Source organism: Neofelis nebulosa, chromosome 5 (genome assembly GCF_028018385.1).
Source record: "Neofelis nebulosa isolate mNeoNeb1 chromosome 5, mNeoNeb1.pri, whole genome shotgun sequence".
NCBI lineage: Eukaryota > Metazoa > Chordata > Mammalia > Carnivora > Felidae > Neofelis > Neofelis nebulosa.
This window is the reverse complement of record NC_080786.1, coordinates 6,459,846-6,477,041: the sequence shown is the minus strand read 5'-3', so window position 1 is coordinate 6,477,041 and position 17,196 is coordinate 6,459,846. Positions and strand designations below refer to the sequence as shown.

At 42.9% G+C, this 17,196-nt stretch overlaps 1 protein-coding gene across 5 annotated transcripts in view; it reads right to left on the bottom strand.

Annotated features, from left to right (window-relative positions):
- The window catches only part of XYLB (xylulokinase), a 70,787-nt gene that overhangs the window by 15,935 nt on the left and 37,656 nt on the right, over nucleotides 1-17,196 (bottom strand). For 4 of the 5 annotated variants that reach the window (XM_058729429.1, XM_058729430.1, XM_058729433.1 and 1 more), the window contains exons 16-18: nucleotides 7,107-7,165; nucleotides 5,283-5,370; nucleotides 2,063-2,157 (exon numbers count right to left, since the gene is read on the bottom strand). In XM_058729429.1, coding sequence (XP_058585412.1) covers nucleotides 2,063-2,157; nucleotides 5,283-5,370; nucleotides 7,107-7,165 — 242 coding nt within the window. The remainder of the gene's footprint in view (nucleotides 1-2,062; nucleotides 2,158-5,282; nucleotides 5,371-7,106; nucleotides 7,166-17,196) is intronic. The other variant, XM_058729434.1, reaches the window with a different exon arrangement.

Sequence of the window (17,196 nt, the reverse complement as noted above, 5' to 3'; positions counted from 1 at the left end):
AAGTTGACAGAGAACTCAAGGGGAGCTTCGATCTCCTCTCGGAAGAGGAAACTGCAATATCCAGCTGAGCCGAGAGAATATAGTTACAGTTTTGTGTTTCCACTGGAGCACAACCAACTAGGTGCCATAGAGCACCTCCCGCTCCCAACGAGTTTACTAACCGGTCCTCAGATAGGTCATGACACCAACAATCACGGACTGTTGCTGCTTGCGACACCTGGTGTTATGAAGGATTCTGAGGTTACACTTGGGTGTAAGAGTAAAGGGTTCCTTGGGCACCCGGGTGGCTCAGTCAGTTACGCATCTGACTTCGGCTCAGGTCGTGATCTCGCGGTTCATGAGTTCGAGCCCCGCGTCGGGCTCTGTGCTGGCAGCTAAGGGCCTGGAGCCTGCTTCGGATTCTGTGTCTCCCTCTCTCTCTGCCCCTCCCCTGCTTGCATACTCTGTCTGACATTGCTGAACCACTAAATCAACCCTGGCAACTACCTTCAGACTTCTTGTTATATAATCAAGCCATTATAGTCAAGGACCCTTTTTAAGCCTCACAATTAGTAGGTTAAAAGTAGGCAACCCAGGGGTGCCTGGATGGCTCAGTTGGTTGAGCCTCCAGCTGTTGATTTCGGATCAGGTCACGATCCCAGGGTCCTGGGATTGAGCCCCTCATCAGCCTCCACACTCAGCTTAAGATTCTCTCTCTTTCCCTAAAATAATAATAATAATAAAAAGTAGGGAGGACAGATATTGTCCCCACTCCACAGACGAAGAAACAGGTTCAGAGATGAGAAGGGCTGTTCAAGGTTACATGTGAGGGGAATTCAGGATAAGAATCAGAACCCAAAGGCCCTTTATATCAGTTTAGGGTCTTTTTATTACACTGAGCTGGCTCTTAAAGGTAAGGGCACACAATGTAAGGACAAAGTAATAGAAGCGTGGGCACATCTATATGTGTGGGTTCTCTGTCACCTGTAAACTGTGAGCTTCTGCTCCCAGATATGTTGGGAGACAATTCTCCATGGTGTTTCTATATGTCTGGAGACAGCTTTTCTTTCTTTGTTTTTAAATTTTTTAAAAATGTTTATTTTTGACAGAGAGAAAGAGAGAGCATGAGTGGGGGAGGGGCAGAGAGAGAGAGAGAGAGAGACACAGAATCTGAAGGGGGCTCCAGGCTCCAAGCTGCCAGCACAGAGCCCGATGTGCGGCCCGAACTCACGGACCGCGAGATCATGACCTGAGCCGAAGTCAGACGCTCAGCTGACTGAGCCACCCAGGCGCCCCAAGGAGACAGCTTTTTTTGCAGACTATCTTTTTGGTATTTACACAGCAAACAGCCTTGGAAGACAGAGACAGAATCACCCTCTAGAGAAGAGGGAAAACTTACTTGCTGACCAGGATAGTACAGATAATGTCTCCCTTGGGGTCAAAGGTTGGGCAGATAGGCTTTCAGTTCCTTTATAACTTGCGAGTTTCCTAACCTTGGGGTCACTCAGCTGTGACACAGACACAGCATGTGCTCTGGATGCTCCTGGGCCCACCCCACATCATTCCATGGCACTTCAGGGCCAAGGAAATCTGATGCAAGCAAGAAGCTCACGCTGCCTGCTAGATGAGAAATAACACCCCGTCTGCGCGGCCCTGCTCCTAGGCTGCAGGAACCTTCTGCAAGCAGGAACACAGGTGTCACGGATGGCCTGGCATACCACACAGACTGCCCTTCAGGAATGAAGAACTTATTCTCCCAGCCCTCAGCTGACAGTCCCCACTGGGGTTTGCTTTGGCTACAGAGAGCTGCCTTACCCCATCCTGGGGTGGCTTGCATGCAGAGATCGATCAACATGAGGTATAAAGGCCCGGCCCCCTCACCCCAACTGGGTTAAACTCCAAAGAGTAATCTCAGCTTCAGAGATTAGTGGTTAAATTTTTGGGGAGTCAAAAGTTATATGTGCATTTTCATCTCTGCCAGAGGACTGGTGCCCCTCAACCTGTGTTGTTCAGGACTAACTGGGTTAACTAGAGTTGGTTTTCACCACGCAAAGGCTCTGACCAAATTCTGATGGTGTCTCACCTGAGAAGCTCCTGGGGTTGGGGTAGCAGCTAATCTGGGAGGTGGGGCTAATTTCACAACCTCTGAAAAGGGCACGTCTGTTCCAGCTGCAAGGCCTAGAAGAAAAGCTCATTTCACATCAGTGCATGTTGCAAATGAAGACATTAACTGAAAATAACCTTTTATCTCTGGGGTGATACAATATTTTAAAACTGGATTATGGTGATGGTAGCACAACTCAATCAACTGACTAAAAAATCACTGAGCTGTGCACTTAAAGTTGGGTGACTTTCATGTCATATAAATTGTGCTTCAACAAAACTGTTTTAAAAAAAGGGAGAAGAGATGTGCTTAGGTGGCTCAGTTGGTTAAGCGTCCAACTTCGGGCTCAGGTCAGGATCTCACGGTTCGTGAGTTCAAGCCCCGTGTCAGGCTCTGTGCTGACAGCTTGGAGCCTGGAGCCTGCTTCAGATTCTGTGTCTCCGTCTCTCTCTGCCCCTCCCCTGCTCGTGCTCTGTCTCTCTCAAAAATAATTAAACATTAAAAAAAATAAAAATAAAAATAAAAATAAAATAAAATAAAATAAAAAGAGATAAGGGAAGGGGTGCCTGGGTGGCTCAGTCAGTTAAGCCTCCAAATTCAGTTCAGGTCATGATTGCGTGCTTTGTGAGTTTGAGCCCTGTGTCAGGCTCTGTGCTGACAACTCAGAGCTTGGAGCCTGCTTTGGATTCTGTGTCTCCCTCTCTCTGTGTCCCTCCCCTGCTTGACTCTGTCTCTCTCTCTCTCTCTCTCAAAAATAAATAAACATTTAAAAAAAGAGAGAGAGAGAGAGAGAGAGAGAAAGGAGAAATTTCACATGCAGACCTCTCCCCAACAGGGCCTAGTTTGTCTTGCTCACTGTGACAGCACGTGTCACAGCAGGGCAGCTAACACCTGGCACCTGACAGAAGAGGAGGGCTTGCCTGCCCCTCCTCTCTCACAACCCTCCACTCTCATGACTCACTGCATTGAAGCCATCCCAGGCTTCTTACAATTCTTCCTGCTTCAGAGCCTTTACTTTCACCTTTTGTGTAAGGTGTTCCTATCTCCTCTCTTTATGGACCTATGCCCTTCTCCTCAGATAAGCTGCAGCTAAAAATGTCACCTGTTTGGAGGCTCCCTAACCCTCTACCCCTAAGTACCATCTGCTGTCCACGGAGCACTTCTTACCATTTCTGGCTACAGATTCAAGGTCCCTCCTTTGCTGAGCCCGAGCTCTGCGAAGCCAGGGACTGGGTCTCCACAAGAGCCCTGGTGCCTAGCACACACCCGCATACCCGAAGCACTCAATAAATGTTCACCAAGTAAATGAGTGCAGGCCTGGAAAAGAGGAAAGGCTGCCATAGGTGGACAAGAAAAGTGAGGACTTTCTAGGCAATTTAAGAAGTAGAGTCATATTGACAGGGAAACTCAGGACCACCATGAGTGAGGGAGGGTCCAGTGAAGACATGTGGCCCAGTTTCCAACCAGATGCTGGGATATCCCAGCTCAGAGCTGCAGGGGAACGGGGAATGGGATGAGTGGTGGGGAGGCCAGCACGGAGACCAATCAAAAGACACTGGTCCCCTCTCCACTCACCCAGAGACTGGCTATGTGTGAGGTTCATCCTGGATGCAGCTGGGGAAAATAGACATGAAGTGGCTGATACACGTCAGGGTGAGGGCTGGTATGCTAGGACTTAGCTCAGGCTCTGGTTTTGGAGGGTAGAGTGGGGCAGTACCCCAGGTGACCTCTGGCAACAAAATAGGCAAAGAAAAGGAAAAATAAGAAACGAAGTAGGCAGCTCCTTTCCTGCTTCAGCAGCAGAAGGAGCAGGAAGTAGGCCCCAGGCTTCTCATGGGCAACACTAAATGCCGAAAGATTATGGAACAGTATTTTCAAGACGCTAAGGAGAAGTATTTTGTTTTTTTTTGTTTTTTTTTTTTTTTTTGGGACAGAGAGAGACAGAGCATGAACGGGGGAGGGGCAGAGAGAGAGGGAGACACAGAATCGGAAGCAGGCTCCAGGCTCCGAGCCTGACGCGGGGCTCGAACTCACGGACCGCGAGATCGTGACCTGGCTGAAGTTGGACGCTTAACCGACTGCGCCACCCAGGCGCCCCTAAGGAGAAGTATTTTGAAGTTGGGGTCCTTTGCCTAGCCAAGGTAGCATTCTTTTGGAGAGGGAAAAAAAGTCCATGCTGGACATGTAAGGCTTCCAAAATGATCACCTACTGAATTTCTTCTTAAACTTATCTAGGTTGTTATATTTCAACAAAACTATCAAAGAAGAGAAAAAGAAGAAAGAAACTACAGGGAATTCAAAGAGAGAGAAAGAGAAGTTCATAGGGAGGTGCAAATAAAAGCCAACATGAAAAGAAGTTTAATTAATAAAATAACCTGGAAATAAACTGCCCAGTGATCTTGACACAGGAGGTGGTATGATGTGGGCTGAGGTGGGCAGGGTGGAGAGGGAAGGGAGAAAGGAGTAAGTGGTTAATTATTAAGAGAAGGATCTAGTCCCTGATTAATTCTCGGTGTTGACAGAAAAAAGTAAGTTTAAATAGGTGTGTTAAAAAGTTCAGAGTAAATGCCCGAAGAATGGAACCGCTAGAGGGAAGAGAGCCCTTCAGGTAAATGGAGCTGGAAGAGCAGTCCGAGCAGGCAGAGGACAGGACAAACTGACTAAATGGGGCCACTGTGGGCATGGGCTGCTCCCACAAGAACCCGCCTAGATGAGGGAGATTCTTTCATTACCCCGAGTTTCAGAGAGGCCGCCATCGCATAGATGGGCCCCTGTGGAGCTGTCCAGGGTACTGGACTGCTTGGCTCTGAATTTCATCTTTGTCTCCACTTCCTGCATTTGCTGAAAATAATGGCTCTGGACTTCATCCACCTCTCCTGCCCACCAGCCGTCTAGACCCCTGCCCATGCGCCCTCAAGCATGTCCTGTGTCCTTTCCCAATGTCCCTGTGCTGAACCCGACTGTGACCAAGCCTCGTTTAGTTAGGAACCTACTTTTCTTTCCCTATTTTTAAAGAATGGAATAAAGGAACAAAAGGTTTGGGTTGGTTCTCACCTGCTAGGAGGGAGAAAAATGAAACTAAAGCTCAAGACTCTAATGTCCTTAAGACAGGGATTGCCCATCACCCCTTTCTATCCTCCTCAGCCCAGCCAGTGCCCCAACTCTTCCAGAAGCCTCTGTTCCCCATCCATCGACCTACCATGGAAAGCTCGGTACGCAGAGCCCACACAGGCAGAGTTGGCAGTGTCTATGACATACACTGGGGCGCCAAACACATCCGCAAGTACCTGGAAATGACAGAGGTTCTTAATGTCGTAAGTTGTTTCTCAGAAGGAATACAAACACTTTGGTATGCATTTTGCCTTATTTTTTTCCTTCCTTCCTTCCTTCCTTTTTAATTTTTGACAGAGAGAGAGAGAGAGAGAGAGAGAGAGAGAGAGAGAGAGAGATTGATGGAACATGAACAGGAGAGGGGCAGAAGACACAGAATCAAAAGCAGGCTCCAGGTTCTGAGCTGTCTGCACAGGGCCCAAGGCGGGGCTCAAACTCACAAACCACAAGATCATGACCTTAGCCAAACTTAGATGCTTAACCAAGGGATCACGCAGGCGCCACCCCCCTTTTAAAGTTTATTTACTTGAGAGCGAGCACAAGCGAGGGAGGGGCAGAGAGAGGGAGATCCAATATCCAAAGCCACCCAGGCACCCCACTGACATGCATTTTCTAGGCTCTCTTTCCTCATGTGTCTTCTGATGCCTTCCAGTCCACCTCTACTGCCTTAAAGAAGTATAGTTGGCCATACCACCCTGGTAATAATAGAGTCAGGATGACCTGGGGGGACATCTCTAGTGGAGGGCCACAGCTCTCCAGGTTGTCCCTGCACTATTTAACCATTTTATCAAAGACAAGAAGGAAGATTTAGGAAGTATGCTTAGCCAATGGCCAAGGTGGAGATGGCTGGGTATCAGACTAATATCAACAAGCCCAAACAAACCCAAACTAACAAAGGCATGTTTTATAGGGAAAAGGGTAAAATTTCCCATTTAGGTCCCAAAAATAAATTTTATAAATTTATTTTTTATTTATTTATTTATTTATTTATTTTTTAAATGTTTTTTTCAACGTTTTTTATTTATTTTTGGGACAGAGAGAGACAGAGCATGAACGGGGGAGGGGCAGAGAGAGGGAGACACAGAATCGGAAACAGGCTCCAGGCTCCGAGCCATCAGCCCAGAGCCTGACGCGGGGCTCGAACTCACGGACCGCAAGATCGTGACCTGGCTGAAGTCGGACGCTTAACCGACTGCGCCACCCAGGCGCCCCAAATTTTATAAATTTAAAATGGAGGACCTATACCAAGAGGAGTTCACATGGAAAAGACTTGGGAGTCTTAGTTGACCAGAGATGATATAGTGAATGCCACTGATGCCCCATCTGGATCCCGTTACTGGACTGGTGTGCGTCCTTCCCCCAGATGCTGTGAGTATCAGCTGCTAATGACTCACAGCTGCCCCTCCCCAAAGGAATTGTTCTCAGCTGAACAGAGGCTGCCCCTCCTAGGAGGGTTGTTCTCACCTCTCTCCAGGGTAGCCACTTGGCCCCTTACCCAAGGTGGAACCATGTCTGCCATACACATCATGTTTCAGATCTTTCCTATGGGATAGAGCTAGAGCCAAAACCAGATTCTTGCTTATCTTTTCCGCCTGCCCTACCTGCACCCCTCACTCTCTTTCTTCTGGGAGCACCTTCTCAACAACCCACTTCGAATTCCCATTTCAGGCTCTTCTTCAAGAGAACCTTACCTAAGACAGGTAACTTGCAAGTCAATAGTTGATACAGCCTCAGGCTATATCAAAAAATGCTCAACGTCCCAGTAAGATACTGACAGCCTTATGATGTGGTAGCCTGATGGTCAGACATTTGCAAGAGTGGGAAGAGGAAGTCCTTACTAGACCAGTGTCTGGGTCTTAGAAATAACTGACATGGAAGAGGCCCTTCTGTTTAGCCTGCTATCAGCACATACCTGTAAGATGTCTCTGTTGTGAGATGCCCCTCCAGTGGCCAAAATCTTTGTCTTGGGCACTGCAAGGAAAAAGAAAAACCTGAATGGATGCAACAATCTCCCCAAGGCAAAAAATATTGTTTTCCAGAGTTCTTTAGCCAAGAAGGGCTTGTGTTGGGCCAATGCCTCTTGTTCATCACACAGGACTCAAGGAGAGATCCAAAGCTGGCTCTGTCCATGCAGGCTTGTCACAACTAAACTTTTTTTCCCTTAATTTTTTAGAGAGAGAGACAGAGAGAGAGAGAGAGAGAGAGAGAGAGAGAGAATCCTAAGTAGGCTCCATGCTCAGCATGGAGCCCAACTTGGGGCTCAATCCCATGATCCAGGGATCATGACATGAGCCAAAATCAAGAGTCAGACGCTAAACTGACTGAGCCACCCAGGTGCCCTGCAGGTTTGTCAGAAGCAATTTGCTTGTCAGGCTGCTGTCCCACTGACCTCTGTCTTCACTTTTTATCATTAAAGAACAGAATCTCTCAACAAACCAGGAAGAGAAGGGAACATACTTAAATTAATAAAGGCCATATATCCAAAATTTACAACAAACATCACTCTTAACAAAACAGAAGTATCTTCTTTAAGACTGCTGTGCCTCTCAGACCCCCAAAAATGGATTCCAAATGACCCCTGCCTCCAGATATTTTTACTGTCATGTCATTCCCTCTCACATTCAGTAAGGCTGACTCATGTGGCCAGTGGGATATTGTGTAAAATGTGGAGTGTGAGTTCCAAGTCTAGGTCATAAAGGACACTGAGGCTTCTATTATAGATCACTCTTGGATCCCTCGCTTTGGGTGCTACTAATTGCCATGTCATGAAGACATTCAAGCAGTCCCCTGGAGATGTCTACAGGGTGAGGAATTGCAGCTTCCTGTCAATAACAATGTGAGCTGGCCACCTGGAAAGGAGATCCTACTCATTCATGCCTTCAGATGACTACTTCAGATGACTACTGCAGTCGAGCCTTCAGACGACTGCAGCCCCAGATGACATACTGACTTCAACCTTATAAGAGACCTCAGCCAGAACTACTAAATTATGCTAATCCCAAATTCTTGACCCACAGAAACCATGCAAGATAATAAATGCTCATTGTTTTTTGAAGCTGCTAAGTCTTTTAAAAAATATTTTCTTTAATGTTTATTTATTTTTGACAGAGAGAGAGCGAGTGAGCAGGGGAGGGGTAGAGAGGGAAACAGAGGATCCGAAGCAGGCTCTGAGCTGACAGCAGAGAGCCTGATGTGGGGCTTGAACTCAAACTATGAGATCATGACCTGAGCCAAAGTCAGACGCTCAACTGACTGAGCCACCCAGGCGCCCCTAAGTTTCTAAGTCTTGAGGTAATTTGTTACACAGCAATAGATAACTAATAGTAGGAACAAAACAAAGACTCATACTATCTAGTACACTGTTACATAGTACTAGTTATGTTAGCCATACCTATAAGACAAATAAATAAATAAATAAATAAATAATTAAATATTTAAGGATTGAAAAAACAGAAAAAAAACTACCATTATTTACAGACAATAAACTATCTAATTGGAAGAATTTTAAATAAGCAAACCAATTAAAGTGTAATAAGGCTGCCATATACAATAATCAATGGCATTTTTAGCAATAATCAATTAGTAAATGTGATAGAAAATAAATTACTATTCACATTGGCAACCAGAAATGTAATCTAGTGAGGATATACTTTAGCAAAAAATTCAAAAGTCTCTATGAGGAAAGCAATTGAAACTGTTATTAAAGTACAAAAAGGAGGGGTGCCTGGGGGGCTCAGTGGGTTAAGCCTCCAACTTCAGCTCAGGTCATGATCTCACAGTTTGTGAGTTCGAGCCTGATGTCAGACTGTGCTGACAGCTGGGAGCCTGAAGCATGCTTCGGATTCTACGTCTCCCTCTCTCTGCCCCGCCCCTGCTCATGCTTTTTCTCTCTCTCTCAAAAATTAATAAACATTAAAAATAATAATAAAGTACAAAAGGGAATATCTAAGTAAATTAAAAGATATTCCATGGTCTTGGATGGGTTTGAATTAATATCATAGAAGTGTTATTTTTTTTTGCAAATTAATCTATAAATTCATTGCATCCTAAACAGAAATTCCAATTGGACTTTTCTTAATTTTTGTTATTTATTTTTGAGAGAGACAGACAAAACACGAGCAGGGGAGGGGCAGAGAGAAGGGAGACACAGAACCTGAAGCAGGCTCTAGGCTCTGAGCTGTCAGCACAGAGCCCGACGTCAGGCCCAAACCTACGAACTGTGAGATCATGACCTGAGCTGACGTTGGTTGCTTAACCAACTGAGCCACCCAAGCACCCCTTATTTTCTGTTTTTATAAAAAAGATTTTTCTCTACTATATTTTTTACTTCTTTGTAAATTTTTAAATTCTATTTTTACCTTCATCATTTCATTTTATTCTATTTTATTGTATTTTTTTAAATTTTCAAAAGCTTTCTCCCCCTCCCCCCTTTTTCCTTTTCTTATCTTTCCCTTTTTTCTCTAATCTATCAAGCTTTCAACAACCAGACCAAAACACACCTAGGATCTAACATCCTTTATTAGTTTTTTATATGTTTTTTTAATTTTTAATTTTTTTTCTTTATTAATTCCTTTTTTTCCTTCAAAATGATGAAACAGAGGAATTAACCTGAAAAGAAAAAACAGGACAAAATGACAGCCAGGGACTTAACACAGATACAAGCAAGAAGCCTGAACCAGAATTTAGAATCACAATAATAAGAATAGTAGCTGGGGTTGAAAAAAGCATCGAGTCCCTTTCTGGGGAGATAAAAGGAGTGAACTCTAGTCAGGATGAAATTAAAAATGCTATAACTAAGATGAAATCTCAGATCGATGCCATGGCGGCAAGGATGGAAGAAGCAGAGCAATGAATCAGCAATATAGAAGACAAACTTATGAAGAATAATGAAGCAGAAAAAAAGAGGGAAAGTGAGGCAAAAGAGCACGATATAAGAATTAGTGAACTCAATGACTCATTAAAAAGGAATAATATCTGACTCATAGGGGTCCCAGAAGATGAAGAAAGAGAAAAAGGGGTAGAAGGTTTATGTGAGCAAACCATAGTGGAAAACTTTCCAATCTGGGTAAACACACAGACATCAAAATCCAGGAAGCACAGAGAACTCCCATTAGATTCAACAAAATCCAACCATCAACAAGGCATATCATAGTCTAACTCACAAAATACTTAGGCAAGGAAAGAATCATGAAAGCAGAAAGAGAAAAAAGTCCTTAATCTACAAGGGAAGACAGATCAGGTTCGCAGCAGACCTATCCACAGCAACTTGGCAGACCAGAAAGGAGTGGCAGGATATATTCAATGTGCTGAATCAGAAAAATATGGAACCAAGAATTCTTTTTAAAATGATTTTTTTAACGTTTATTCATTTTTGAGATGGAGAGAGACAGAGCATGAGGAGGGATGGGAGGGATGGAACCCAGAGATGGGAGGTCAGAGAGAGAGGGAGACACAGAATCCAAATCAGGCTCCAGGCTCTGCACTGTCAGCACAGAGCCCAATGCGAGGCTGGAACCCACAGACAATGAGATCACGACCTGAGCTGAAGTTGGACACTCAACCAACTGAGCCACCCAGATGCCCCTGCAACCAAGAATTCTTTATACAGCAAGGCTGTCATTCAAAATAGAAGGAGAGATAAAAAGTCTCCCAGACAAACAAGAACTAAAGGAGTTGTGGCCATTAAAACAGCCCTGCAAGAAATTTTAAGGGGGACTCTCTGAGGGGAGAAAAGATGAAAAAAAGAAAAAAAAAAAGACCAAAAGCAACAAAGGCTAGAAAGGACCAGAGAACACCACCAGAAACTCCAACTCTACAGGCAACATAATGGCAATAAATTCATATCTTTCAGTACTCACTCTAAATTTCAGTGGACTAAGCACTCCAATCAGAAGACACAGGGTAACGGAATGGATAAGAAAACAAGATCCATCTATATGTTTTTTACAAGAGACCCATTTTAGACCTAAAGACACCTTCAGATTGAAAGTAAGGGAATGGAGAACCATATACCATGCTAATGGTCACCAAAAGAAAGCCAGAGTAGCCATACTTATATCAGACAACCTAGATTTTAAAGTAAAGCCTGTAACAAAAGATGAAGAAGGGCATTATATCATAATTAAGGGGTCTATCCACCAAGAAGATCTAACAATTGTAAACAAAGATGTTCCAAATATGGGAGTACCCAAATATATAAATCAATTAATCGCAAACCTACAGAAACTCATTGATAATAATACCATAATAGTAGGGGACTTTAACACTCCACTTACAACAATGGACAGATCACCTAAACAGAAAATCAACAAGGAAACAATGGCTTTGAATGACACACTGGACCAGATGGACTTAACAGATATATTCAGAACATTTCATCCTATAGCAGCAGAATACAAATTCTTCTTGAGTGCACAAGGAACATTCTCCAGAATGGATCACACACTGGGACACAAATCAACCCTCAAAAAGATCAAGATCATATCGTGCATATTTTCAGACCACAATACTATGAAACTCAAAATCAACCACAAGAAAAAACTTGTTAAGACAACAAATACTTGGAGACTAAAGAATATCCTACTAAAGAATGAATGGGTTAACCAGGAAGTTAAAGAAGAAATTAAAAAGTAATGGAAGCCGGGGAGCCTGGGTGGCTCAGTCGGTTAAGCGTCCGACTTCAGCTCAGGTCACGATCTCACGGTCCGTGAGTTCGAGCTCCGCGTCGGGCTCTGGGCTGATGGCTCAGAGCCTGGAGCCTGCTTCCGATTCTGTTTCCCTCTCTCTCTGCCCTTCCCCCATTCATGCTCTGTCTCTCTCTGTCTCAAAAATAAATAAAAAACGTTAAAAAAAATTAAAAAAAAAACTGTTAAAAAATAATAAAAAAAAGTAATGGAAGCCAATGAAAATGATAACACCACAACCCAAAACCTCTGGGATGCAGCAAAGGCGGTCATAAGAGGAAAGTATATAGCAATCCAGACCTTCCTAAAGAAGGAAGAAAGGTCTCAGATGCACAACCTAACCATACACCTGAAAGAGCTGGAAAAAGAACAGCAAATAAAACCCAAAACTAGCAGAAGACAGTAAATAATAAGGATTAGAGCAGAAATCAATGCTATCGAAACCCAAAAAACAGTAGAACAGAAAAATGAAACCAGTTTCAAAGAACCATGTTTAAAAGAATTAACAAGATTGATAAACCCCTAGCCAGTTTGATCAAAAAGAAAAGAAAAAAAAAAAAAGGACCCAAATAAATAAAATCATGAATGAAAGAGGAGAGATCACAACCAACACTGCAGAGATACAAACAATAATAAGAGAATATTATCAGCATTATACGCCAATAAAATGGGCAATCTGGAAGAAACTGACAAATTCCTGGAAACATATAAACTACCAAAACTGAAACAAGAAGAAATAGAAAATTTGAAGACCCATAACCAGTAAAGAAATTGAATTAGTAATCAAAAACCTCCCAAAAAAACAAGAGTCCAGGGACAGATGGCTTTCCAGGGGAATTCTACCAAACATTTAAAGAAGAGTTAACACCTATTCTTTTGAAGCTGTTCCAAAAAATAGAAATGGAAGGAAAACTCCCAAACTCATTCTATGAAGCCAGCATTACCTTTTTTCCAAAACCAAAAACCCCACTAAAAAGGAGAACTACAGACCAACTTCCCTGATGAACATGGATGCAAAAATCCTCAACAAGATACTAGCCAACCAGATCTAAAAATACATTAAAAGAATTATTCACCATGATCAAGTGGGATTTATTCCTGGGCTGCAGGGGTGGTTCAATACCTGCAAATCAATCATCGTGATACATCACACTAATAAAAGAAAGCATAAGAACCACATGATCCTCTCGATAGATGCAGAAAAAGCATTTGACAAAATACAGCATCCTTTCTTGATAAAAACCCTCAAGACAGTAAGGATAGAAGGATCATACTTCAAGATCTTAAAAGTCATATGAAAGACCTACCACGAATATCATCCTCAATGGGGACAAACTGAGAGTTTTCCATCTAAGGTCAGGAACATGACAGGGATGTCCACTCTCGCCACTGTTATTCAACATAGTACTTAAGTCCTAGCCTCAGCGATCAGACAACACAAAGTAATAAAAGGCATCCAAATCGGCAAGAAGGAAGTCAAACTTTGCAGATGGACATGATACTCTATATGGAAAACCCAAAAGATTCCACCAAAAAACTGCTAGAACTGGTCCATGAATTCAGCAAAGTTGCAGGATATACAGTGAATGCACAGAAATTGGTTGCATTTGTATATGCCAATAATGAAGCAACAGAAAGAGAAATCAAGGAATCGACCCCATTTACAACTGCACCAAAAACCGTAAAATACCTAGGAATAAACCTAACCAAGGAGGTGAAAAATCTGTACACTGAAAACTATAGAAAGCTTATGAAAGAAATTGAAGAAGACACACACAAAAAAAATAGAAAAATGCTCCATGCTCATGGATTGGAAGAATAAATATTGTTAAAATGTTGATACTACCCAAAGCAATCTACATATTCAATGCAATCCCTATCAAAATAACACCAGCATTCTTCACAGGGCTAGAACAAACAATCCTAAAATTTGTATGGAACCATTAAAGACCCTGAATAGCCAAAGCAATCCTGAAAAAGAAAATTAAAGCTGGAGGCATCACAATCCCAGACTTCAAGCTGTATTACAAAGCTGTACTCATCAAGACAGTATGGTACTGGCACCAAAACAGACACTCAGATCAACGGAACAGAGAACCTAGAAATGGACCCACAAACATATGGCCAACTAATCTTTGACAAAGCAGGAAAGAACATCCAATAGAATAAAGACAGTCTCTTCAGCAAATGGTGCTGGGAAAACTGGGCAGAGGCGTGAAGAAGAATGAACCTGGACCACTTTCTTACACCATATCCAAAAATAAATTCAAAATGGATGAAAGACCTAAATGTAAGACAGGAAGCCATCAAAATCCTCAAGGAGAAAGAAGGAAAAACCTCTTTGACCTTGGTCGCAGCAACTTCTTACTCAACACATCTCCGGAGGCAAGGGAAACAAAAGCAAAAATGAACTATTGGGACCTCATCAAAATAAAAAGCTTCTGCACAACAAAGGAAACAATCAGCAAAACTGAAAGGCAACCGATGGTATGGGAGAAAATATTTGCAAACAACATAGCAGATAAAGGGTTAGTATCCAAAATCTATAAAGAACTTACCAAACTCAACACCCAAAAAACAAATAATCCAGTGAAGAAATGGGCAAAAGACATGAATAGACACTTCTCCAAGGAAGACATCCAGATGGCCAACCGACACATGAAAAAAGGCTCAACCTCACTCATCATCAGGGAAATACAAATCAAAACCACAATGAGATACCACCTCACACCTGTCAGAATGGCTAACATTAACAACTCAGGCAACAACAGACATTGGCAAGAATGCAGAGAAAGAAGATCTCTTTTGCATGGCTGGTAGTAATGCAAACTGGTGCAGCCACTCTGGAAAATAGTGTGGAAAATAGCGGAAAAAACTTAAAAACACAACCACCTTATGACCCAGCAACTGCACAACTAGGTATTTCTCCAAGGGATACAGGTATGCTGTTTCAAAGGGGTCCATGCACCTTAGTGTTTATAGCAGCGCTATTGACAATAGCCAAAATATGGAAAGAGCCCAAACATCCATAGATGGATGAATGGATAGAGAAGATGTGGTATATATACAATGGAGTATTACTTAGCAATCAAAAAAAATGAAATCTTATCATTTACAACTACGTGGATGGAACTAAAGAGTATTATGCTAAGAGAAATTCGTCAGAGAAATACAGATATTACATGATTTCACTGATATGAGGAATTTAAGATACAGATGAACATAAGGGAAGGGAGCAAAAATAATATAAAAACAAGGAGGGGGACAAAACATAAGAGACTCTTAAATATAGACAACAAACAGGGTTGCGGGAGGGGTTGTGGGAGGGGGATGGGCTAAATGGGTGATGGGCATTAAGGAGGTCACTTATTAAGGGATGAGCACTGGGTGTTATACATAGGGTATGAATCACTGGCATCTACTCCTGAAATCATTATTGCACTATACATTAACTTGGATGTAAATTTAAAAAAACAAATAAATAAAATGAGGCCACTAGGTTGGGCTCTAATCCAACATGGCTACTGTTCTTATAAGAAGGACACACAGAGGGAAAACCATGTCAAGTCACAGGCATCTATAAGCCGAGGAGAGAGACCTCAGAAAAACCAACCCTGCTGACACCTTGACCTCAGATTTTTAGCCTCCAGGATTCTGAGAAAATAAATATTTTGTCCAGTCTGTGTTACACAGCTCTGGACAACTAATACAACTACAAAACCGCAGTACATAATAGTTTGTCCCAAGAACAGACCAATAAGCCAGTGGAGTGGAAAAGGGGGTGTGGAGAGAGACCCATGTAGAAAGGTTTCTTTCTTTTTTTTTTTTTTTTAACGCTTATTTATTTTTGAGACAGAGAGAGAGAGACAGAGCATGAACGGAGGAGGAGCAGAGAGAGAGGGAGACACAGAATCGGAAGCAGGCTCCAGGCTCTGAGCCATCAGCCCAGAGCCGGATGCGGGGCTCGAACTCACGGACCGCGAGATTGCGACCTGAGCTGAAGTCGGACGCTCAACCGACTGAGCCACCCAGGCGCCCCTCTTTTTTTTTTTTTTTTTTTTTGCTGTTTATTTATTTTGAGCGAGTTAGAGAGTACTAGGGAGAGAGGGGCAGAGAAAGAGGGAGAGAGAATCTTAAGAAGGCTCCATGCTCAGTGCTGAGCCCAATGTGGGGCTTAATCCCACGACTGTGAGATCATGACCTGAGTCGGTATAAGAGTCAGACATGTAACTGACTGAGCCACGCGGCTGCCCTGAGAGACTCATGTATATATAAAAACCTGATAAATGATAAAGAGGGCACTACAGATAATACAGGAAAAGAGAACTGAGTCACCATATGAAAAAAAATTAAGCCAGAACCCAATTTACACCATTCATAAAGGTGAACTCCAGATGGATCAGAGTCCTAAATGTGGAAGTTACACTAACAGTACAAAATGTAAAAAAAAAAAAACAAACACTTCTGTGGCAATGGTAAAACGTCTTAAACAATATCTCAAAAGCATAAAATTTAAGATGAAAAATTGGTGGGTTTCATTTAATCAAAATTTTGTTCAGTTGCCGACACTATAAATAAGGTTAACAGACAAATGACAGGAGATGTTTGCAACACAGAAAGCAGACAAGGATCTAAGTGTTTGAAGCTCCGACTTTGGCTCAGGTCATGATCTCACAGTTCATGGGTTCGAGCCCTGTGTTGGGCTCTGAGCTGACAGCTCAGAGCCTGGAGCCTGCTTTGGATTTCGTGTCTTCCTCTCTCTGCCTTCCCCTGCTCACGCTCTGTCTCTGTCTCGCAAAATAAATAAATTGTTAAAAAAATTAATTAAAAAAAAAGAGTAAGAAGGGAAATACAATACGGGGAAAATGATGAAGGATATAACCAGCCAATTCACAGAGAGAAAAACCAAAGTTACAAAAGCTGTTCAAACTCGTTATTAATGAAAATAAACACAAATTAAACCAACACTGGGATACTAGTTTCCATCCATCAGATTACAAAAGATTCAAAGGTGCTTAATGCCAAGTGTTGGTGGGGATGCACTGAGAGTAGACCAATGATTTCAGAAATGTGAGACTCAGCCTCTCTGTCTACCCACTTCCAATGAGCAGCAGCAGCACCTGACCTCAAGCTAAAGACCTGCCCTCCAGAGGTGGTACCTGCAGAGGGTGCCTGGAGGGCCTGAGGAAAAGCTGAACTTGAGTAACATTGAGCTGCCAGGGCAGACGTGAAAAGGGACAGACATGCACCCATCAGAGAAATACCCTACATTCACCTTCTAAGCAGAATAAAAAATCCTGCTGATTGCGGCATGTGGAG